At 40.2% G+C, this 24395-nt stretch overlaps 1 protein-coding gene across 1 annotated transcript in view; it reads left to right on the top strand.

Annotated features, from left to right (window-relative positions):
• chrna8 (cholinergic receptor, nicotinic, alpha 8) overlaps positions 1-9010 on the top strand; it is a 61170-nt gene extending 52160 nt beyond the window's left edge. Inside the window, exons 7-10 of the mRNA XM_036516521.1 lie at positions 1274-1468; positions 3270-3356; positions 6095-6204; positions 8226-9010. Coding sequence (XP_036372414.1) covers positions 1274-1468; positions 3270-3356; positions 6095-6204; positions 8226-8756 — 923 coding nt within the window. The 3' untranslated portion in view covers positions 8757-9010. The remainder of the gene's footprint in view (positions 1-1273; positions 1469-3269; positions 3357-6094; positions 6205-8225) is intronic.
• Positions 9011-24395: the final 15385 nt, after the last annotated feature.

Genomic DNA, 24395 nt, shown 5'->3' with positions numbered 1-24395 from the left:
GCATGATTTTTCGATCAGCAAGTCTGCACGACACCTGAAACACAATTAGTGTCTTTAGAAAGTCACTGCAAGTGAAGAGGATGCACACATTGACGGAATGAAAGTGCAATGCTGCCTGGTCGATGGTGATTCAATAATCAGAGTGGATTACTGTGCATATGCCCTAAGTTGTCAGGGCAAGGCAGTAAGACATTGCCAGGACAACTGCATAGATTAAAATATAAGTCAGAAGAGCTTTTTTTGTGAAGGTATGTACAGTTATGAACATGCATAATCAATTTAAAGCATAAATCAGATTAAAGCTGGTTGCACCTTCATAGTTTGAGCATTTTAAAGCTTTTATCTGATTCTTATCTCTCTTTACTTCCTTTTCCAGTGTATATACAGGGATTGTAATCGCTCCACCTCTGTCGTGCCTCTCATATAAGCTTGTTTCTGTCCAAGTGAAGAAGCTACTTTATTTGTGACAACTGACAAATTAACCAATGAGAACTCTCTGAAATAGATCTTTCCTGATGCCTTTAGTTCTCCACCAGAGGCGGCAGACTGATCATTAATGCTTTGATGCACTTACTGCCTTTGAGCTTTCATAACAAATCAGATCTTTACAAACTGTGTCTCCCCCTCTTTTTGTTCTGTCAGTTAGATTGTATGCAGTGTTCTCAATTGATTTGTTCCATAAGGTAAGCCTTGTTAAGCATCACACAGAAAGCTTGAAAGAGAACTGCAAACTTTCTGAGAGTTTTGGAGTTCTGAATCTCCTATTCAAAGATGCACAACTATTCCCAAAATTTGCAATGTCATTTGGCTCAGTGGGCTTCAACTTTGAGGGGACAGGATTTGGAGGATATTGATTTTTTTGCAGACCATTTGTAGACTGGTTGAATTAAATTAGTTTCAATTTGGACAGTCAAACAATAGAGGTCGTCTGTCAACATAATAAATATGTCAAGGACAAGTCTGACTCTACAGTTCATTAAGACAAATATGTTTTGGATGTTCAGATATTCATTCAGGTATTCAGTGATTTTCAAATAAATGATTTGTCATAAATGACCTGAAAGGACATTTGGGATACAGTCTACACTCCCAGACCAACAGATTCGAAAGCACAAGTATAACCAACACACTTCAATTACTAATGTATCCTCTCCTTCTCTTGCATGTATCTGTTTTTCTATGTGTTCATGTCTGCGCATGCATGCGTTTATATGTGTGTGTCCACGTGTCTGTGTTTGTGCATGTACCTATGTGTGCGTGCCATGTGTCCCAGGGGTCCCAGGGAAGAGGAATGAGCTGTACTACGAGTGCTGTAAGGAGCCGTATCCGGACGTGACGTTCACGGTCACCATGCGGAGGCGAACGCTCTACTACGGTCTGAACCTGCTCATCCCCTGCGTGCTCATCTCGGGCCTCGCCCTGCTCGTCTTCCTGCTGCCCGCTGACTCTGGGGAGAAAATCTCACTGGGTGAGACAAGAGCAGAGCATGCTGGGAAAGTGGGCAACATGCCCTACCCTTGTCATTGAACCCATTGGTTACTGCTTTGATTGCTCCTTTTGGTGATTGGTTTTCCTTTGGCTGCTGTTTTGTGTGTTTATTTCCTTCCTGCAACATACACTACAATATATGCATTAACATAATAATAGTCATATCCATATTGCAACATTACAAATGAAATTAGTTACAGTAAGAGTTACCTTGTCCTAGCCAACCTATCCACAACTGCCCTGGGCAGAACAAAGTCGGTTTGCTCCACTGCTGTGGTATTGTGATCATTGTTGGCAGATAACATAGCCAGTTCTGAGCCTGGGTCATGTACGGTTCGGCCTGTTCTTTGAACAAGCACCTTAATTGTCTGGGCCATTTGGGAACCCCCACAGTAAGACATTTTTGTCCATGTCTCCAAGACTGGTTCACAGAATGCTGTCTACCTTGAAATGATTAGCAATGCATACTTTTTCTATTTACTGTTTGATGGAATTGCTTTAATTGAACCCATGAGGGAAACAGTAACATTTTCAAATGCTGCAGTGTTAAAAAATAAAAGTCTCAAGTGATAGTGCACTCTGGTTATAAAAACTACTTTGAGAAAAGTCAACTGTATTTAGAAATCAAAAACACTGGGACAGTATCATTCCTTTACTAACAGAGCTTAAATACTCTGCTTGTAACAGTCAACCAGTTCTCTAATAAATATCATTTGGAGTTCCCTCGCATATAGAATGATGCTCAATCAAGTGCAATGGTGCACAATAAGACAGTTAAGCAGTTAAGAATTTTACATTTGAATTTGAATCTTGTATAGTGTCTGGCGCATAAAACATTGTGGAAAAAAAGCTAAGTGGCCAATGAAAAATGTAACACCCTGCAGTCAGAAGAGCACACAGAACAAAAAAGACTGAAACCTAATACAAACTGGCAAGGTGCATATGACAGAAGACAAGTTTGTGATCAAACAGTGACTGTGGTAGGGCGTAGTATATTACACATCACCAAATAACATGGAGACACTCAAAAATAATGTCAAAATAAATCAAATGATTATTTCATGTCTGACGTAGACTGCACTGTGGCATTGAGGTCTCCACTGCATTAGCAATTCATAATGTGACACTCATTGTCACTCATACTAAACTGAAGTCACATTTTTTCTTTATTTAATAAAGAATTGCAATAAATTTACTGTGTTGTACATCCAAGTACATTTTGCTCCATATTTGACTTACTGGTCATTTCTGTTATCAGTCATGAGGACAAAGAAGATGGTCTCTGACTATCACTGGCAGTAATTCGATCTCAACAGTGAATCTTCAGTAGTTTCATGAAACATAATTCATTTTGGCTGCTGCCTCTTTCTTCAGTGTATAAATGGTAAAATATGGTTTAACTACAGTCTGCTTTTGTAACTACTCATCCAAAGTGACAGCAGAACTGTACAACACTGTCCCTTCCTTATACACACACACACACATATTCCCATAACCCTTTGCTCATCCAGGGTCTTAAATACTCTGTACTGTTGCTACCTTCCAGCTGTTCATTGTCATCAATACACATTGGCATTTGGCAGTCATCTCAGTTTACCTAATGACCATATCCATCAGTTAAATCTGACGAGCTGTCTTCCCCTGGGACTATGTGAGAATTGAGCTGATGTGACACTGAAAACTCACATAGTCATGGATACTTCCCCAGTGTAGCACAGTGACAGAGTGTATGAGATCATTTTGATTGATGGATGTATTCTTGCTTTTTTCTCCCTGATCAGGAATCACAGTTCTGCTGTCTCTGACGGTGTTCATGCTGCTGGTTGCAGAGATCATGCCAGCCACCTCGGACTCTGTACCTCTCATTGGTAGGTATTTCATTCCTAACCAACAGATGCAAATGCATACATTCAACCCACAGGGAGAAGAGAGTGTCAGGCACTTCATCCGATGCATAAATACAGGAATAAAGCCCAAAACACACATTATCCAAAGGGAGTCTTTTAAATCCCACCTGCTCTGTGGTTTGCCCTTAACCTTAGCTTATTAATTTTACCAGCTTCTAATTACAGTACTGTGAACAATTTTGTAAGTTCAAAGGTCACAGAGTCAAATTAATATTTAAATTTGTGAACAAACCAAAGTGTTTGTACTACTAACCCAACTGAAACCTTAGCAACAATTTTTACACATTGTATACGCAATATGACCATCATTGGTAATTGGAGGCTCATTTGCTTGTATTATTTTGGTAATATCTGTTCTCATTCCTCAAGAATATACATACAGTTTCAAAGACTGACTTCATTATTCCCAGAGAGTGCTACAAAGGTTAAATAATGTGCAGCATTTCAAAATAGTGGATTCCTTAGTTCACCCAGAAGATCCACCTCTGTTGAAGGTGCAGCTGACAATAGTTTCACTTGGAGAATACTGTCGTCAGAAGGGAAGAGGGGAAGAAAGACACTAACGGAGGAAATCAATTACCTTGCCGAAAAGTTCTAAGACCATCTGTGCTGCAGAGGCTTCAAAGACTGTCAGGATCATAAATAGAGCTAGAGCTGCCTGTCAAGTTGTAAAGATTTCCATTTACTGTTAAAGTCCTCCCTGTCCGGAGAAGACAGGTGGTAAATGTTTGCTGTAATAGCTTCTTTCTTGGGTCCACCTGTGAAGGTTGACGGTGTGCTTTTGTGAATGTAGATGTATGTCTGTACATCAGTCCTGTGTACGTGTATGCATGGCATGTGGTTGATTCATCCAGTGAACACACGCACCGGTTTGTTGCCATGTTCATTGGTTTGATTGGCGTATGCATTGGATTTCTGGCAGATGTATTTGAATGATGTGCCAGGAAGCTAGTAGCCTTACATATGCCAGGAAGACAAATGAATATGCACAACAACATAGGTATGCCAGCCAAACAATACACATGCCAGCAAACCAAAATATATCTAACCACTTCCATTCATTGCATTCCCCCTGCAAATTCAATGCATATTCCTTGACAAATCAGTACATAGCCTATATATTGGCAAAAGCCAATGCTATAGTATAAAGGTGTCCCTCCGTACCTCATTGGCTGTTAAGACATTGGGCAAAAGATGGTCTCCTAACTTGGACTACCACAAATATGTGTGTGTGTGTGTGTGTGTGTGTATTCCCAAAAAGAGAAATATTGAAAAATAATGGGAGAACTGTTTGGACAATTTAGCTGCTCAACTAATAGCTGTTAGTAATTCAACTTTATTGCAACAAAAGCATCAACACTTCATAGATTTTACAAGGGAGAATTATGACCGTGTAATACGAGAAAGAAACAATAAAATATCCTCTGTGTTTCTGATCTGCCGCTAAATTTTGTTGTTGTTTTCCTTGAAATTGAATGGAGCTTGCAAAATGCCACTGCAGTACATAATTAATCTAATTAAATGTCTGTAAATCTGGCGGTTATAGGGCACCTTTGTTTTTTTTCTCTATGAAACATGAGTTGTTTGCCTTGCAATTATAATTTTACAAGAACAGAGAGGGGAGCTGCACGGAGGCAGATGGGGGGGAGGAGGGAGAGAAGGAGGTAGAGGGAGGCAGAGGTTGGTGGGGGTGGGAGTGGTGTGGGAGTAGTTAGCCTCGACAACACAAAGGCAACAGTCACAAAAAGTTTATACGCGCTTATCTGCACCCAACAAGTTTCACCCCTGGGCAATTGCCTGTTCTTACAGCCTACTGTTACTCTAATAACATTATTAATACAAAATTGTCATGCAACTTGAGCTGTACACAGAAGTCAGACCGGGCCTCTCCAGCTATGAAGTTGTGTCAGTGCCCTTGAGATGTCTGCTGCCTTTTTTTTAAGATGCTGACAGGAGGGAACTTTTAGTGAACTGCTATTAGTCAGTGTTGCCTGTCACCTCAGCCCTGCCCACTCTGCCCCCCAGCGTAACCTCTAAGGCGGAGGTGTGGAATTATTCAAACAACGTGGCCGAGATATAAATAACTGGCCCCAGATCATCGAACGTTACGTAGTTCCCGCTTGAAGAATGTTCTTGCCTGGAGAATGCCCTTGTCTGAAGTACTTAGCCTGCGTTGCTAATGACATCCGGCCTGTATAGCTAGGAATTGGGACAGTGAGCATTTCGGTTGGATGTAACTCAAGCTAACATTCCCTGCAGTGCTAATAAAGTAAACAATAAGCAAAATGCAAGACGATGGTAATTTGGTTGCGCCAGCGTTTTTGATGTTTTTTTTTTTGTTTTCTGAAGTCATTGTATTTAGAGGAGGTGTACTCAATTGGAAAGGAGGAAGTCAACCCTTATTCCAGGACTGTAGGCCTGTTCACAGAATAGTTCATCTCTAACCATATGCTTTGCAACTGCAAGGTTTTCATACATACATCAGTTCATACATCAGTTTGAGCAGTTTTTATAGACAGAGTTGTGTAGACAGAGCTGTACTTCCTCTTTGTGTCATGTTGCTGATCATGTGGGCTGCGTGTAATGGAAGGGGGTTTATGAAGAACAGCGACTGAGGGAAACCCTGTCTGAATCGCTCACAGTCATGCATGGATAGTCAGATGCTATGTTTCTAACGCATGTGTTCTTTGTCCCCTCAGCCCAGTACTTTGCCAGCACCATGATGATTGTGGGCCTGTCGGTGGTGGTCACTGTCCTTGTGCTCCAGTTTCACCATCACGATCCCCAGGGTGGCAAGATGCCTAAGCTGGTAAGTAATGAAGCAAGGGCAAGACTGGGAATGAGAACAGTAAGTAACAAGTAAAATGAAAACATTCATTGTCAAATTTGTATATTACATTTAAATACATTGTGTTTTATTGCACCACGGCTCAGAAGAGTTGACCTCTAAAAAAGTGTGTGTGTGTGTGTGTGTGTGTGTGTGTGTGTGTGTGTGTGTGTGTGTGTGTGTGCGTGTGTGTGTGTGTGTGTGTGTGTATGTGTGTATGTGTGTGTGTGTGACTGTCTGTCTGTCTGTGCGCGTGGAAGGGGGGAAGGGGTTGCTAATGGGCCCAGGAGAACTAAAATTGATCTTACTGCATCATGTCAAATGGATCCTAGTTATTATCTGTAGGTACAGAATCTGATTCTGTGTAACAGAATAACAACATGCATTTCCATTCCTAGACTGATATTATTGTGCATTTTAAGATATGTTCTTCCTGGGGATGAATTCCATCATGTTGAGCTTTCAGCAGCGTGGCTTTTAGTTCATACACCTGCTGCAATATGCACACTGTCAAACACATTTCAACACTTGACATAGCAACCCTAGGCAACCTCTTTCAACTGTCACTCATGACTGCAATAAACAAGATAAATTGTAGAGTGTAAAGTCATTCATTAATGAAGCTATTAAAGCCAGAAGGACAGCACTGCCTTTCAGACAATGTTGTAAAACAGATGATATTACATCTGGGCCGAATTAAACATTAAGTTTTCACCTTCATCGAAAGTTCTGCATGTCATATTTTTTAGCTCACAGTACAGTGAAAATTACCTTGGAAAAGACGTTTGAAAATATCCAAAAGTTATATAATTAGCTATTATTAGTTTATTCTCATTATCAAAATTGATGCCTTAGCAGATCAAAAGGTACAAAAACTTTCACGAATAACATTTCTTTGTTGCATTCCAGCTCAGCCAAAGGCATTTCTGAGGTCATACTGTGATGCAGCACCACATTGGATAATTGCTTATTGACTTTCTCTGGGATTTTTGTTCATTGACAACAACACCAACAGAAATTCCCTCCAAACACTGCCCTCCATTCCACCTTCCAGTAAGCGCAGAGAGGGCTGTTAACTCAGAGGAGGTTCAGACAGGGTTAAGACCTTGTATTCCAGACACAGACTGCTCCTGAAAACAGATTTTAAGTGAAAAAAAAATGTGCTACAAAGCCTAGAATCTCTGTAAAATGTTCATCTGAAATATTACTTATATAACAATAATATAGATTTTGCTGTGATTTTTTTTCATAATCACTCATCTTGTGTCTCACATCTATATTGCAATGAAGAAAAAGCTAAACAGATAACCTAAACTCACCCTCGAGTAGACCACTATCCCTTTTGCAAATCACTTCAGGTTAATAACATACGCACAAATTCTTGTCTGGACACTTTTTTCTATTAATGGCAAAATATTGAGTTATGGACACATACCCTCATTAAGGGCAGTATTCAATATAGCAGCATCATGTTCTGCCTTTAACATATAGTTATAAATTAGGAGTAGTGTTCCATATTTTTTTACACAAAATATATCAGTAATATTAGCCTCATTCATAATGTTGAAACAAGGCTGGTGTTTTCATTGAATATGATTACATACAGTACCAGTAAAAAGTTTGGACACACCTGATTAAGATAATGAGAACCATGTATTCAAAGACATTTTGATCTAAAGACATATGCTTAAATGCTTGAAGTTTATTTCTTAGGCATCAACTTCACTATTTATATTTGTCTATGTATGAATTTCTTTCCTTAAAATTAAATATATTTTGGCTGCTTTGAAGAATAAAAAAATATAAGATTTTTGAGAGTTTTGATTTGTTTAACACTTTAGTATTATTTTAAAATGTGAAAAATAGTAAAAACAAAGAAAAACCCTTCTATGGGTAGGCGTGTCCAAACTTTTGACTGGTACTGTAGTTAAATATACTGTATAGCTTCAGCGTGGACCCCATTACTCACTATAAAACACGTCTCTGTTTCTGTACATCCACAGATAAGGGTGGTCCTGCTGAACTGGTGCGCCTGGTTCCTGAGGATGAAGAAGCCGGGAGAGGACAGGAAACTGATTGGCTACAAGTACAGCCAGGCCCCGCCGCTCCACGCCAGCGCCAGCAGCATCCAGATGAACACCGTGGCGGCGCAGCCGGCGAGCACCAACGGCAACATGAACATGTACTTCGGCTACCACGCCGTGGAGAACCCCTGCTGCCCGCCCAGCAGCGACTCGGGCGTGGTGTGCGGCCGCGCCGGCGGCTCGCCCATGGATGAGCGGGAGCGCGGCAGGACTCCGCTGGCGGCTCACGCGCCCGAGATCGCCAAGATCCTGGAGGAGGTGCAGTACATCGCCCGGCGCTTTCGCGACCAGGACGAGGCCGAGGCCATCTGCAGCGAGTGGAAGTTCGCGGCGGCCGTGGTGGACCGCCTCTGCCTGGTGGCCTTCTCGCTCTTCTCCATCATCTGCACCTTCACCATCCTCATGTCGGCGCCCAACTTCATCGAGGCCGTCTCCAAGGACTTCACATAATCTCTCGGGCCGGGGAAAGAGAGAACGAGAGCGGAAATAAAACTGACAGTGACGCTTACGGGGAACAGAAACGCCGGTTACATTTCCTTGTCTGAGCAAGAACAAAATGGGTGTCGTAAAATCATAAAGAATATATTTAAAAAAGCATCTATAAGACTTGCTATATGTGGAAAACATGTCACGCAAAAGATGGCCTCTCTCTCCCACCCCTTCACATCTCCCTTTGCCTCGGTGGGCATTGGTGAAATTCTTCCCTTGTGGTATCAGATCACTGAGAGAGGTATTTAGCTCTGCAGGTGCCATGCCCATCTAGCGTATACACACTGTAATCACCCTCATCTTTCTACATTCTTGAGCTTGACTGTGACACATTCCCTCAAAGCCCTTTCTGTCCAATATAAAGCAATGGGAGGTGTATTATTCTTGTTAGTAAGATGATGTTTCACTGTGAACCTGAACACTTTCATTTCGGACAAGGCTTTCACCATTCCAATAACTGATTGATAATCCCAGCAATTTTATTAACCCATTACCTCTCATGCACTCTCCTAGGAAGTATCTATGTAGGTTACATTTTTGCCCTAAGATATTACTTATTAGGCATGTTACTGTGAAATTCTTCAACTCACTATGATGTCAGTTAGTCTTCTTGGGCTGAACACCTGATGGGATTCATTTCACAGCTGAGATTTCTCTTTTTTGAGAGTGACAAAGACATCTACCACAAACCGCTGGGATTTATTATTGTCCACATAACAGTACCCTGGTGATTCTTGCCCATGCTGTCCTGAATTGGAAGCCTGTTTCTCAGGACAAAAAAACCAAGGCACAGTGGGAAAGCTGGATGAGAAAGAAATGCAAAAATGCCTTCAGAATTTCAAGGACGGACACCCAAGTCGAAGCAGACAAAACTGTTCTCTTCGTTTTTGTCAAAGAAACCATGTTTTCTCCACAAGAAAGAACAGGTGTGTGAAATTGTGGGGGTCATTTGGCACTGCTGAACAGTAAAACAGAACTGGACACAGTGGAATAAGTCATTAACATGGACATAACACCACCATAAACAGAGAATACACCCTGTAGTTCTGATGGTATATTGTACATATCTGGGTGGACTGTGCGTTTGTATTGTAACTGGCATTGGGAACCTGACTAAATGAGTGCAGCTTTGTTCTTAGCAGTAGAGCTCATGAAAAAGAAGAGAGTAGTGACAATGGCAATATTCACACCAGCCAACATAGCCATTCTTCATGTCCTTAGGTGTAATACAGCAGCATCATGTAGGCCAAAGAGAGACGTTTTAGAGCCGGGATTCATCCCTTTATTTTCTAGCCCAGATGAGACACAGGAAGCTAGAAATAAATCAGAACCAGAAGCCAGTGTAGTCCTTAGGGATTGCTTACATCAGGATGATGCTTTTTTTCCCTCTATGAGTAAGTAAATTAATCATCTTTATTGTTGAATTACTATTTTTTCGTAAAGACAGTCAAAATGAAATAATTTGATTTTAATCATTTGTGTACCAGTGATGCTCATCATAAATAAGGCATCTTTTTGATTGTTTCCCATAATTCTTGTAATGTAAACATACCTCGCTAATTAGCTCACAAGTTAGCACTCTTATACTGTTTGTATTTAGGGGAACATGTTAGGATAATTCACCTTGTAGGATGAGCAGAGCTGCTTATTATATAAAAGGTAAATGGTAAAATGAAAACTCTATTCTACTCACTATGAATGTAAAAAGATGAAAGATATTTCTCTTTTTCAACAACTAGGAATATAAATACAGCAATCTCTTTGTCACCATACTTGGCATACTTTAAAAAGCTATAAAAAAGATTCTGTCTTTATATACAGTTGTAGGTGCATCACATATCTGTATAGATACGTAATTCCACAGAGATTAAATGTAAATACAATACTACTGAAGCAGGAAAAAGAAAGGTGATTCCTTCATAAACTTCAGAAAAGTTAGTCATTTTATGAGTTGGTATGATTTAAATGAAATAAAACACTCAATGGGTGTACTAGTACTGCACCTTGAAATACAGGTATTGGTGAATGGGCATTTCTCAGTAATAATGTGAAAGATGTTTTGTTCTTTGACCTGTGTTTTTTCTAAAACAATAATGTGATGACACAAAAATAATGATGTATGTTGATCTCAGCAGTCTCTTCCATTACAATTGATGTATGTTTCATTATTATTTTTGAGAGGAAAGTTGTTAGAAAGTGTTTTTAAGTGTTTACAGTTGAATGTTGGCACAGATGCTGACTTACCATGACTAATTTTAGTTCTGTGGATTAGTGTGCAATGGGAGTTGTACTGTGGGAAAAGATGTATGCAGCTGTTTTAAGGACTTCTTCTCTGGTGTTTGTGTGGCTAGCACGTGGCTTGCACTTTGTTACAGTTAGTTGTGACAGTTTTGCACAGTGTTGAGAGAGAAAATTGTGAGAAAGGGGCCTTGCACAAATGGCACAGTAATGCAGGAAGGTGTCATGTGAACTACGTCTTACCCCCTCTTTCCCTATCATCTTTTTCTTCTCCCTATGTTTTAAATTTACCCTTATGTTTCTTTTCTCAATATTCTCAATTTCACATTGTTAGGTGTAGTGCAGTGCAAAAAATAATTTCCTTTGAATAGATTTTGCAGTTAGCTGTTTGGCACAGCGCCTAGTACACATCTTTTTTTTCCCATTTATACCTTTTCTCTATTTACAGTCCTTTTCACAATCAAGTCACGTCAGTCATAACTACCCTGAGGCACAGACTTTACATGGTCATACAGAGACAAATGTTCTGTTCTTGAAAGCAAGGCTGCCAGAAATACAAGGTTTTAAAATTTACAATTTTAAAACAGTGGATATTTCTGGGATGTTCCTACTTACAATGTACTTTGAACGGTTCTTTAAATATATCTACACAGACTGTTCTTGGACGCACCAATAATTTATCAGCTACTTTTGTAAGGATCGTGTAGTTTCTGAACATTTGGATTTGGTTTGGTTTTTCCTGGATTTTCTCTGGGCAGAAGATTTCTTTGCCTTTCCCCTAGGAAAAAAAAATCATTTTAGCCTCTTTGTTTACAGACAAATTCAGATTAATAGATGAAATATAAGACATAAGTTCAATGGTTGATGCCACAAAACAACCTCTAAATATTTTTGGGATAGTGACCTTTAAGTGCATTCATTTCAGATATCTGCCATGATAAAATGGTTCAAGTGACTGCAGATTTGTTGATCAGAAATGTGTCAATTCTGACTTATGCAGAAAGAAACCTTCTTCAACTGTTCGCCTAGAAATCTTGAAAGTTCAGTCATAAGATGTTGAAAAGACAGAAAACTCATTACCTCAACATACACACATCCACGGTGGGCAAGATGCACTGTTCCAATACATGTTTAATATTTATGAAACCATAGAGTACGACTATAAGACCCAAGGCAACTTCTCAAAAAGCTGGCATGTCCTTCAAATGATTGATTTCTCACTGCATTAGAGTGATACTCTATGGAGTAAAGGAATATGTACATGGTATAAACTCCTGCTGCTGGCAGTTCAGTATATCCTTTACTGTCTGTGGTAAAATGATGGCTTTTGACATAGCATGGAAATTTTTCCACTCTTCTTTTAGTAGCATTAATCTTGAACGGTGCATCAGCAGTTCTTTTTCTGCTATTTAAGCAGATCGCCTGCATTATGTCGACTGTTTTGCAAAGAAAAAGAAAAGTAGGGGTGCAGATTTTCAGAAAGCTTCAGAACTGGCATGGTGTGAATGATGCAATGATCACTGCAGTGGAAGCACAGAGGGTCCAGTCAATAGATCTGAAGTGTGTCTCTTTCCTGTACTCAGAAGAACAAACTGTATTATACACTTACTGTACAGTTATGTAGTTATGTAGTTACTGTAGTTTGTGTGACACAAAAATCAGTATGACAACGATTTGTGTTTTTTTGGGCCCAAATAACATTTGCTGCATAACTGTGTGATATTTTCCGTCCATTTGTATATTTGCTCATCTTTGATTGTGAGACATGTGTTGGTGTGGTTGAAATTCACTGCAGTATTTATGGGCTGTAGTCTTTACTAAATATGACCGGTGGTGTCGGGTTGACATGGTAATTGTCTGCTTTGCACAAAACTTTGAACAAAATGGCCATTTTCCGGATAGAGAGAGACCTCATTAGTCTCACTAAAAGCCAGGCAATCAGCGATCAGTATTTACCCTTTGTGGCTCTACGCTAAGAATTCACAGCTAAAGTTACTCTCTAGATGTTTTCTAGTCAAAGGAAATCTTCTTTGGGAAAATCAAGTTGACGACTGTTGTATGTTGTACAGAGGTGAATAAACCATACAATATGGAAGAAAAACCCAGAAGTACTGTGGATATGTTTAAGATCAGACAAATATGTGTCGCTTTGCACAGCCTGTTACTGATGAAGAGTGTTTTAAATGTTGTCCAGGTTGTCAGCTACTCAACTGCTACTCACACTGGCTTTTTGTATGTTGTAGTTAAAATGAGTGCATATTCTAGAACAAATGTAACCAGGCGTTTCTCAGCTGTATACTCTGTAGTTTTGAGTTTCGTTTCACATCAAACGTAAAGTACACCTTCATTGTGGAAATTACAGAAACCTTTATTGAAATGATTGTTATTATTGTCGGTCATTATTATGCTTATTCTTATAATTATAAGTATGATTAATTGTGTTGCTGTAGCCACGTTAGCACCACTGTCATATATCACATGTATAGTAACATTTATGTTTATACATTTTCTGCATTTGTACTGTATATTTTAATTTAATTGTGCAGTATCTTTACTTTTGTGGCTTGTGCCTCTTTTCTAAGTGTGAGTACTCTCTGTCTCCTTTAGACTATGTACAGAATATGTAGACAGTACCAGCCATTCTTATTGAATAAAGTTAAAACCCAATAAAAATTATAAATACATGGCAGCACAGGAGGTGCTTACCTCTCGGGTGTTTCATATGCTTTACCGTTGTCCTGGGGAACCACAGTAACAACTTAAAAGGCACCAAGGAGTGTTCTCTGGAAATTATAATAATATGTTATATAAGCATCCTAGGTGCATTTTAAGGAGGCACATTGCTGAAGAATAAATTCCTTCATTTACATTATTACAGTATTATCTCATTCACATCTTGTGAATCACAATCTTTAAAGAGGAACTGATAATAGTCCCAATTTTTCCCAGAACAGTGTGTTACTGGACTGCTGCTGCACTGATTCTTTCTGACCAATAACAAACTGATTTTGTTTGTTCCTTCCATACTCCTCCACTAATCCAACTGCTGAGTAGCTCACACTATTGATCCCACTGGATCACTCAGAACTCTGCTCTGTCTCATTGAACTGGATTCCAATGCACCCAACCACACGTGCGCGCGCACGCACACACACACACGCACACGCACACGCACACGCACACAGTCACACACATCATTTTCAGAGGCCCTTTGATGGACACAGTTTACTTTGTGTTGGGTTGAATTCTCCTGAGCAATCTAAGGACCTCAGCATTTTGGAAGGCTTATACAAATGCAAATGCAAATGCACACTATATTTTCCCATATTGACATCTTATTGGTTCAAGTTTAGCTTATAATGTTCCACTAACAATTTATCAAGAAAGTTCAGATCTGGGAAGGAGATCTCCTAAGGGAGAGGTCTCAGACTAAGAAGCTGTGTTTCACATCACTTTGTCAAACCAGGGATCAGCAAAAATGCACAGTATTTGATTTACCAGTACTTCATTCAATTACAGCATGTAGGCAAGCAGCAATTAGTGTTGTTAAAATGTATTTTGAATTTGAATTATTAATAATGTATTATTCTCTTCTTCAAGATGAAGCCTCTAATCAAAATGCCAATCAAATGTCAAGCATGAAACAATAGACCAATTACAGCAATAAGTTTAATGAAACTGTACCCATGTTCAATAAAAATGAAAAAAGATGACCTTGGAATAAATGGAAATTGATCATGGGGAAGTGCACTTGTTAAAAGATGTACTTTAGAAGCTAAAGGGACAAAGAAGTTCAAATGAGAACATGGAAAGTCTTCACTCTGAAACTGATGAAAGACAAATAGATGGCAAAGAGCATTTTTCTCAGCAGCTAGGCTTGATTGAAAATGAGGGGTCACTCAGATTGCACAGGTATCGTAATAACAGTTTCCTCAGCTCTGATGTTAATTGTTCGCCAGTGATTGCAGTGCCGCCTAACCTTGAACTCGGGAAGCTGTGCCATTCTCTCATTTTCCCCAGCTGTCCTGTCTTTCATAATGCTTCCAAAGTCCTCCCAGTTTCCTTACAAATCGATGTGAGCATTTAATCACAGTGCTGTTTGAAAGTAGGGGTGTAATCTTAACCATCTCTAAACAGTATTTTGGCAAATCTGATTTGAATGTGTATATGTATCTTCAGAGACAGAAGGCTTAATATAAATAATAAAACATTCGACAATTTAAACTCTTAAGGTCACTCTCAAGAAAACACTTCTGCAACAGTTCCTTTTGAATTATTCCTGAAAGAAATGATCAAACCCCAGCAACTTTTTGGAGACCACAGCTAAGCAAAAAGAAACTAAGCCCTGCATCTGTCTCTTTTGAACTCAGGTCCTGAGTGGCCAGAATTGGTGCGGGCTGAGCCCTCCAGCCCAGGTCAGTGTCACCTTCCGACAATAACTGGGAAAATTTAGGTTTCATTCCACTAGGGATGCAGGTGGGTATCAATTCAAGGTTTCGTTTCGTTCCCTGCATTTCGCTGTGATGACATCAGTGGCGTTGCGCCAATCCTCCAATTCATGCCCACTTCACTGTGATGCACCGTGTGACCTTGCTGCATGTAGGTACATGGGAGAATTGCATTTGTTTCGCTTGAAACTCCTGCACAAATGTCGTTGCCATGAGATGAGCCCAATGTTGCATACAGACGAAAACCATGATAAATAGTTTTGAGTTACCTATGGATGATGTACAAAACCACTAGGAGCTTTCAAGACCCCATCATGACCTAAGCATAATTTGGAAATGATCCTTCAAATCATTCTTCTGTTAGACTCCACCCTGATAACTCAATCTTGCTGTAGGTCCTCCCCTCCTGCTGAAGGCGCTGGTCTCAATTTCACATTGGTATAAAAAACAATTTTGGATAGTCTTCTACCAATGTGAAATTGCTCTCTTTTCCTTAAAGCAATAGTAGTTACAACGCAGTTGTGAATCAGAATGGCCAAATGAGTAGAGAAAGGCTGTACTCCGACACACACCACAGTCCTTTTCCCTGGCCTGTTTGCAGACACACTCCAGTCTACATGATAACAAGATGAGTGAGTAATGGAGGGAGGCCCTCCGTGCGAGGTCAGTCAGAACTGTTTCCCAGTAACCCTGGCTGCCCCAGAAAGAGGCAGACATAAATTGTATGAGTCAGCAGCAAAAATAATCAAAACAGAAAAAAATGCATAATCATCATGTCACACAACACACAACACACAACACACACACACACACACACACACACACACAGAGTACATCCCTACCCCCAGGCTCTGCTGGGCTTGCTTTAGATGGCGTATTTTAGTCATTTGACTGATTTGAGATGTTTAGATTCCCAGAGAGCCCCCAGACTGTGTCATAGAATCACAAATTAGGAGAACCCCAAAAGGCCATGATGCTTTTCCATTCTTCTAAAAATATAAATAAAAACAACTATTCGAGTGAACAGTGAGCTGCAGTCTTTGGCATACTCAATCCTCTCCTGTTCTCCGGGAGTGGGGGCAGTCAACACAGTGCCCTACCACCTGTGGTGTCAATAATGTACATGTCAGGGGGTCTGACTCTGGTGACAGAAGAGGGATAATGGTAAATAAAGTTTCCAGGTTCAGTCAGTTGGTCAAAATCTTTTTTTGTGGTAATAGAACCTGCAACTGAAAAGTATGAATTACTTTTCCAAGTGAATGCATGGTGGCTGTCTGAACTGAACTGAACTTAAAATATGAATTAAATTTGATCTATTTGATCATATAAGCCATCAGGATTAATTTAATTTTGTACTTCTGTATTTTGGCAGAAGTTGATATCTGTTTGAAAACCTTATTGAAGGTCACATACTTTAAAAAGTAGAAATAGCAAACTGAAATAATTTGGAACAAAGTGACTTCATTCAGTCAAAGCTGCCATTTATTTTTAAAAAATAATCACTTTGTTGAAATAAAGTGACATATTAATCTAAGAATTATTTTTATGATTTTAAAATTATTTTTATTATTGAATAGTACTTGCACTGTGAAGACTGTGGTTTCCATTGATTTCAGGAGTGACTTTATCAGAAAAGAGATTACTTAAAATGACTTTGCTGTTTTGAATGAATCCAGGATTAATTCTTCATATTCATGTTTGCAGTGAGCAAGATTCAAATATTAAAAATTAACAGATTAACTTCATATGCAACTGTGAAATACAACATGATAACCTATATCCAAATCCAAAAGCATCGTTCTGGAGATTCATGATGCGTGTAGTACTAACACTTCATGCAAAGACTTCATGCAAAGTCCCTTAGTGGAAACACTTTTTCTATATGATTTAAGAACCCCAACTACTGACCAGGATGTCGCTTATTTGACACCACACTACATGCCTGAAGTTTTCTAGTTTCAGTACAGGTTGGAACTTCTTCAGACTGAGGTCATTGTTCCTTTCAGACTGGACATAAAATGATTTATCTTCTCCAATGGGTAAGGTGAAGAAAATATGCTCCAATTAGAATCCCCAAAACAGCCCAGAGACACGAGTGTGCTTAAGCCTAGAGCACACATTAAGATTGTACCCAAGATTTATTATAACAGCTGTTATAAGATGCTACAAGTTTTCTCACATTCTTATTGAAATACAGTGCATACTCAAATTGTACCTAAGATAAACACCTTATTGTGTGGCTCGCCATGTGCCTTTGAGCAATGATAATTGCTCTTGTGAGCTTTTTCTTCCAGAGTTCTCAGTGGATTTCAACTAAGCTTGAAATTTTACAGATTCCTACAGTGTCAGGTATCACAAGCCATGAGGAACTGCCAGCTTCAAATGAAAAATAATTATAAAAAATAGATTCAACAACCTAATGCACCAAAAAGAAACTGTTAAAGCAATGCTGTAAAGTAGGATTATAGTGATGCAATGGCATAGGATGTAAGTGCAAATTCAAATACACATAGTGAACGAAAGCAGAAGATAATGAGAATTGGGCTGTGTCAAACGAATGAAGGTTTATCTCATCCATCCACTGGCAATAAACAGAAGCAGGTTAACTGAAAACAGTCAGTTACTTTGTTCAGAGGACCATAACGTTACAGGTCAAAATTACTAACAGTGTTGCTGGGAAACCATTACAAAGTCCTAAGAGGGTGTCACAGTTCAATTCCTCCATTTCAAAACTGGGGTGGTCTTTCAGCCCCCAACTCCAGTGATTCTGCAGTCACCCACCTATAATGTGTGTCACGTTAACCTATCATACTCGCCAGTGATTTTCAAAAAACGTAAATTACATACTAAGCTGTAGGTAATGCACACAAAATGGATAAATCCTCCATGATGATTTTATTCATGCATGTCCTTCCTTTGTCTTGCCTTTTTTGTGCAAAGCCATGCGAAATCCAAAATACGTGGAGAGAAACAAATTCACAAATATGTTTCTGCTTTCCTTACTCCTACTGTGCGCGGGCTCATGTTTTCTCTTTAAAGGGGGTGGTCTGAAGGGATGCTGGCTTTAAGTGTTTTTCCCACAGACAGAACGTGCAGTCCGTCTTGATCTTGACCTAAAAACTCACCAGCCAGGGTGGTGATGACATTGCACACTGGTGGAGCAGCTTACACGCTTAACCAGCTCACTTGCCAAGAGAGGAAAACAGACAGGAATTCCATGACAATGAGTGTTATGGATGTAATTTCAATCCAAGCAGGCATTGACTCTGGCCATAGAATAACACAGTATTGCACTTAAGCCTTTTCTTCCTACAGATTGCATATTTAACCAGTTGCAAAATGGGTTTAACACACGTCAAATAAGGAGCTGAGGCAAACATACAGTTTCCATTAGATTAATGAGCTCATATGTCTTTTTTTTTTTTTTTAAAAAACTGCAACCACCTCAAAGAGGTCAGGTCTATCAGCAGGCCATGTTATGCAGTGCACCCAAAAGTATTTGTAAATGAGAAAAAAAAGTTACTGTATCTCCAAGAGAGCACACTATGATCTGCTTACATGAAAAAATACTTACAGCCTAGGCATGTACTGCCTTCGTTACTTTCCATCATGTAATGCCTTTACACAGTTTATCTTTCACATGCAGACGGTCTCAAAGATGCGTGTGTGTGTTACTAACTCTGCCCCGCAACTCCAAGGACGAGCGCTGACTGGCAGATATGCTGGGTTGAGAGCATTGTCAGTGGGGGTTTGTGGTTACACCGTGCGTCTCTGTACACTGGAGTGTTTAACGAGCAAGGAACTACGGCAGAAGTCTGCCAGGTGCTGAACCGGAATGACCCAGCCGTCTGACCCGCTCTGAGGCTGACCCGCTCTGAGTCAGCCAATGGGAAGCCTTGCTTTTTCTCAGACGGACCTGCGGTAATCACATACAGTGGTCAGGGGAAGGAACAGCTGCACCTCTGCTGCCAGAGGGTTTACATAATGTCAACCTTCCTTTGGTGGTGGTGGGTCACGTGGAGCATGTAGTGCAATTTTGACGGTGTGAGACAAGTCCAATTGTCATCACGGTACACCTGATCCCTCTGACCTCGGGATGGGGGGTGCGGAGGTGCAGCTGGGCTGACCCCCCTCTCACCGCATACTGCTCCTCACCGTCAGATCGCCCTGGGAGCACCGCACTATAATGTGTTCTTCTGGTATGCAAAGCAAGCACTTTAAATAGAATTCAGAACAGATGCTTGGAATTTTTTGACTACAGACCGAAAGATCTCAAAGCGCCTTCGGCTTTCAGACAGGGCTCTGTGTGTTCCCCTGTTGTGAATGTAGAACTGCGGGATGCAGATCGGCAGACGTGAGCTGCTCTCTGGAAGGCCATGGTCCAGCAGACATTTCAGATCTCTGAATGCTGCATAATCTGAGAACGGGTGGCATGAGTTAGGGGTCCAATTAATTGAATCAAGTGTTTGAATATTCAGATGGAGAGGACACCTCCCGAATTCATCACCCTCCACCCTGGTATTGTACTGACTGAGCTATTTAACAGATGCTAAGGTAGAGCCTTTTATTTACTATCACATCATCTCAGTTTGATTGACTGCGTCACTGTCCATTGACTTAAGTGTTACTGAAGGAAACTGTTACATATTATCATGAGAAAGGCACTTAAACTGAATTGCCTTATTAAATTTCCAGCTGTTTAATTGAGTTTAATTGAGTTGAGTTAATTGAAAGAAAAAATCTGTAGGATGTTGCCCACAGCAATACACGTCACTGTGAATACATGTGTCTCCTGAGGTTATGCCAACTAAACAACATAGTGAAAAAAAGAGAGTTTGGGGTGCTGTCATGCTGATGCACCCTTTAAACCATGCGTACTTCCGGAAGGTAGTTTAGTCAATGATCCAAGTGCTGATGCACACAGCTGTCGTGATCTTGCAACCAATGCAGACAGACAGAAATTGTGCGCATAAACCTCTGCGCTTGCTGCCAGGAAGTGAATTCTGTTTCCACGTTTCCCAGAAAAACTCCATAAAGAGATGAATAACCACCCCCCCCCCACCCCCCAACCATCAACACCCAAACCCAAAGACATAATTCCCGTAATCCCGTAAAATAAAGTGGTTCCGTGGAATGAAGATCAGATTAATCCTATCCCATAGTGATTGAGGAGTGAATCATGTTTTTTTTTACCTCTCCAGTGATTTTGGATTGTGAAGGGATCTTGTTAAAATATTTCATTATAATTATGGGGGTTTAACGACTTTGATTGAAATGAACAATAAATCCCTTTCTATCTCTCCTGAAAGCTCTCTGTCCTGTCATCTTTTTAATTTGATTGTGCACTTCTCATTCAACAAGTCTCAGGCAGACTGAAGGGAAGAGAACTGTACCAAAATGTTTCAGTGTTTTACCATTTGTATTATTGTTACATTTAGGCACAAAGCTATATAACTGACTCATGTTTTTGTTAACGCCTTAATTTGTAAAATTTAATGAGGTGCATTTTATGTATAATTCTAAATTCATTCAGGGATAAGCAATGATATCTGAGTTAAATATCACCAGGGGTATGCAAATGTTGCTTGTAATATTCAAGCTGACTAAAGCGTTTGAATTTGCAATCAAAGTGCATATGCATGTAGTGTTTTTTAGTATAATAGCAGTATAATAATTGCACAGACTGCCTGTGTCACCCATCGCTAATTTGTAGATCATCAGTACTGAACCCTGATCCGACACTGGAATCATGACCTCTTTAGCTTAGCATGATGACTTCGGAATAGATACCTGACATAAGAACTGTACAGTGGTGGCTCTTTTTAGGCCAATCCTGTTTGCCTCAGTGCTCCAGTTGTGTTTCCTCATGCCACCCCTGTTTAATAATAAAGAAATGCACGTAATATATTTAATGCATTTACAACAGGTCAGTGTGGGACAGAGAGAGAGAGTGTATGAGAGAGAGAGAAAAGCAGAAAGAGAAAACATATTAATTTTATTTTCTGAGGAGATTATCAGTTTCTAGCTGCATGAGATTAGCACGGTTTCATTCAGACATAGACAAACCTACGTATATATTTTTTTTTCCTCCCTGTCTCCCTTTGATGAAGACATTAGCATTAATTTGTTGCTTCTTTGTCATAGATAAACTGTGATGTTTTAACTAAAGCCACATAAGCCACTGCTTGGAGGAAATGTGTCTACTAAAGCCAAATAGACCATACAAAGTGAAAGACTGCTTTATGCTACTTACTCTTTGGCAGTGTCTGAGCAATAACAGATATTACTACTACTGTATTAATCTTCATTTAAAACCCATTCAGTGGTAGGAATAAACATATATTTAAAATAATAAACGCAGATATCAATTCTGAACATTGGCCATATATCAATCAATATGTATATAAGACTTTTGCCTGTGATAAATGATTCTGTATCCAAACCAACCAACAATCTTTTGCTCAAACTGCTACCATTGTCCTGAAACACACAAATGAATGTGAGGAGTTGGGACCCACAATCTAGAAAGACATACTGCAGGTAAAAGGAGGACTTGGAATCAGATGAAACTGTAGGTAGATAAAAATACCAAGTGGGGTATCAAGAGATCAGGGGATCCCTAAAGATTTCAAACAAACATAACCACAAGTATTCAAAGATCCAGCACAAAAAATGCAGAAAACCATTTATGAGACCCTCCACTCCCCAGCAGGAAACAAAAATGCTCTGCACTTTCCCATTCACATATCCAACCCAGTTCCCATTGCTTTGCTCTGCTATTACTTTTGACACAACGCTATCTCTTCGCTTCTCGGCCTCCCCCCCCCCCCCCCCCCCCCCCCATCTGTCAGTTCAGATGTTCCCCTCATCCCTCTCAGTCATCAGGTAGGCCACATGCCCAGATAGCCTGTCACGCAGAGTTGTGTCGACCGGCATTCCTCCCTTTCGGACAAACCAGGTGCCCCGAAGCTATTTATTCTGCTAAGCAAGAGCTGTTTATGGCTGCACACTACAACACGTGATTACTGCATGACCGGTGATTAAGCAGTGGGGGCAAGCTGAGACCACCCACACAAGCCCACCTGAAAATACTCTCATCAATCAGCTGGAATCTCACTCAGAATCCATGCGTTGCCTTTGCGTGTAAGTACACCCCTACGACTCTCAGTGGAGGGAGACGTTTCAAGATTGACAGGCCTCACATTATACCGAAATCCCATCAAAGGAACGCAACAATAGACTGAGGCTTGAGGGGGGACGTGTGTTGCTTGTGATATGTCTGCTTTGTGCTCGATCACCCGGCCAATCCAGCGAAATTGTCAGACCTCCCCCTGGGATCTTCTTGGTTGTACTGACTGACTCTCCCCTCACACTGTCAGAGGCAGCCCCTCAGATCATGGAAGAAAAAAATGAATTAATGACACAGTTCACTTACAGCCTAGATACACAAGTGTGACAGCTGCTTACTTACCACATAAAACTGACATTATTTTAGAATTACAGTAGAGGCAGCAGTAGTAGCAGTGACATTCATCACACTGATAATGGCAAGATAACACCTGATAGAATTAATCCTAAATCTGTATATTTATTAATTCTTTCCACCATTTACAGCAATTCATCTAAACAAACAGCAAACATAAAATAACAAAAGGATATGTACTGCAGAATCCCTGTTTGAAGACTGATTTGGTAATGCAGGGCATTAGCAGATGGGGAGTAAGTGAGGGTGCTGGAGAGACCCATCGATCAGCGTAGCAGCTCCAAGGAGCAGAGAGGCTGTGGTGGGCTTTTTAGGGAGCCATACCGGTCCTTTAGCCTCCTGCAGGCCATTACTTCTGATTACTGCTTCCTCCTCCATCTAAATTTGGCTTCTGAACCTTTACTGCTTAAAGGATGACGTGGATTTGACCACTATGATGAGGCTGATTCACTGCAGGAAAGCACGCACTGCCCACTGACACAGCTCGAAGATGAAGTCATTTGTTGGGTGAGTTTAGTTTAACTTTTGCTGTTTATTGTTTTGTACCTTGCATGCAAAATTTAGTGTTAGGTCACGTTAAATTAGGTGGAAAAAAAAAAAGTACCCCACGAGTTCATAAACACAAATCTCTTTGTTTTGATGTCCTCCTAAAAAGCTGAGCCAACGGGACCCCTCTGTGCTGACCCGAATTTGCCCACACCTGTCACGCACAGGGGTCTAATCCACTAATATGAGAGAGAAGAGAGAGAGGCACCGACTCTGCTGCGGGACACTGCAGTTACAGCAAAACATCCTGATTGGATTTATCTGAGCCCGTTTTTTGCCATCAGCAAAACTCTCTTGATCAAAGGATTCCCTCTTTTTTTATTTCGTTCATTATTCTTGTCAACAGAAGAAACCTGTTCCCAATCTGCATTCCATTATACCAATGAATGGCTTTATTTAAACAATGAGATGTTTTATCTCAAAGCTGTTAGATCCTGAATAAGTGGCAACTCACTCTCAGCACTCTCCTCTATTCTCTGCTATGAGGAGATCTCAGAAGATATTCCAGTGTGAAATACTCAAAAAGCAGAAGAAACAGTTGGTGTTTACTCTGGGACACAGAGGATACAGCCTTGCTAAGGCCCAAGCAAACAGTGGTGTGTACACTATTTCCACTTGCCAATATAAAAAAAAAAACAAAAAAAACACAGCAGCTAAGCATTTTCAATACATAAAGCCAAAGATCAATGTCCTTATATGGCAAAATAAATAACCTTACAACCTAGAATTGCATGTAAATGTCACATCACAGTGTCACTAAGCAGGCAGACATGACACTGTGCAAGCAGCTTGCATTGCAATCTATGCAAAGTAATATCTTATATGTATACTAGGCAAGATGGGATACAAAAATAATAAATGGTGAAAGTTGTATTTAGATGGCTG

The sequence above is a fragment of the Megalops cyprinoides genome, chromosome 22, assembly GCF_013368585.1.
Source record: "Megalops cyprinoides isolate fMegCyp1 chromosome 22, fMegCyp1.pri, whole genome shotgun sequence".
Taxonomy (NCBI): Eukaryota; Metazoa; Chordata; class Actinopteri; order Elopiformes; family Megalopidae; genus Megalops; species Megalops cyprinoides.
The sequence above is the reverse complement of the archived record's forward strand: the minus strand, read 5'-3'. Positions and strand labels throughout refer to the sequence as shown.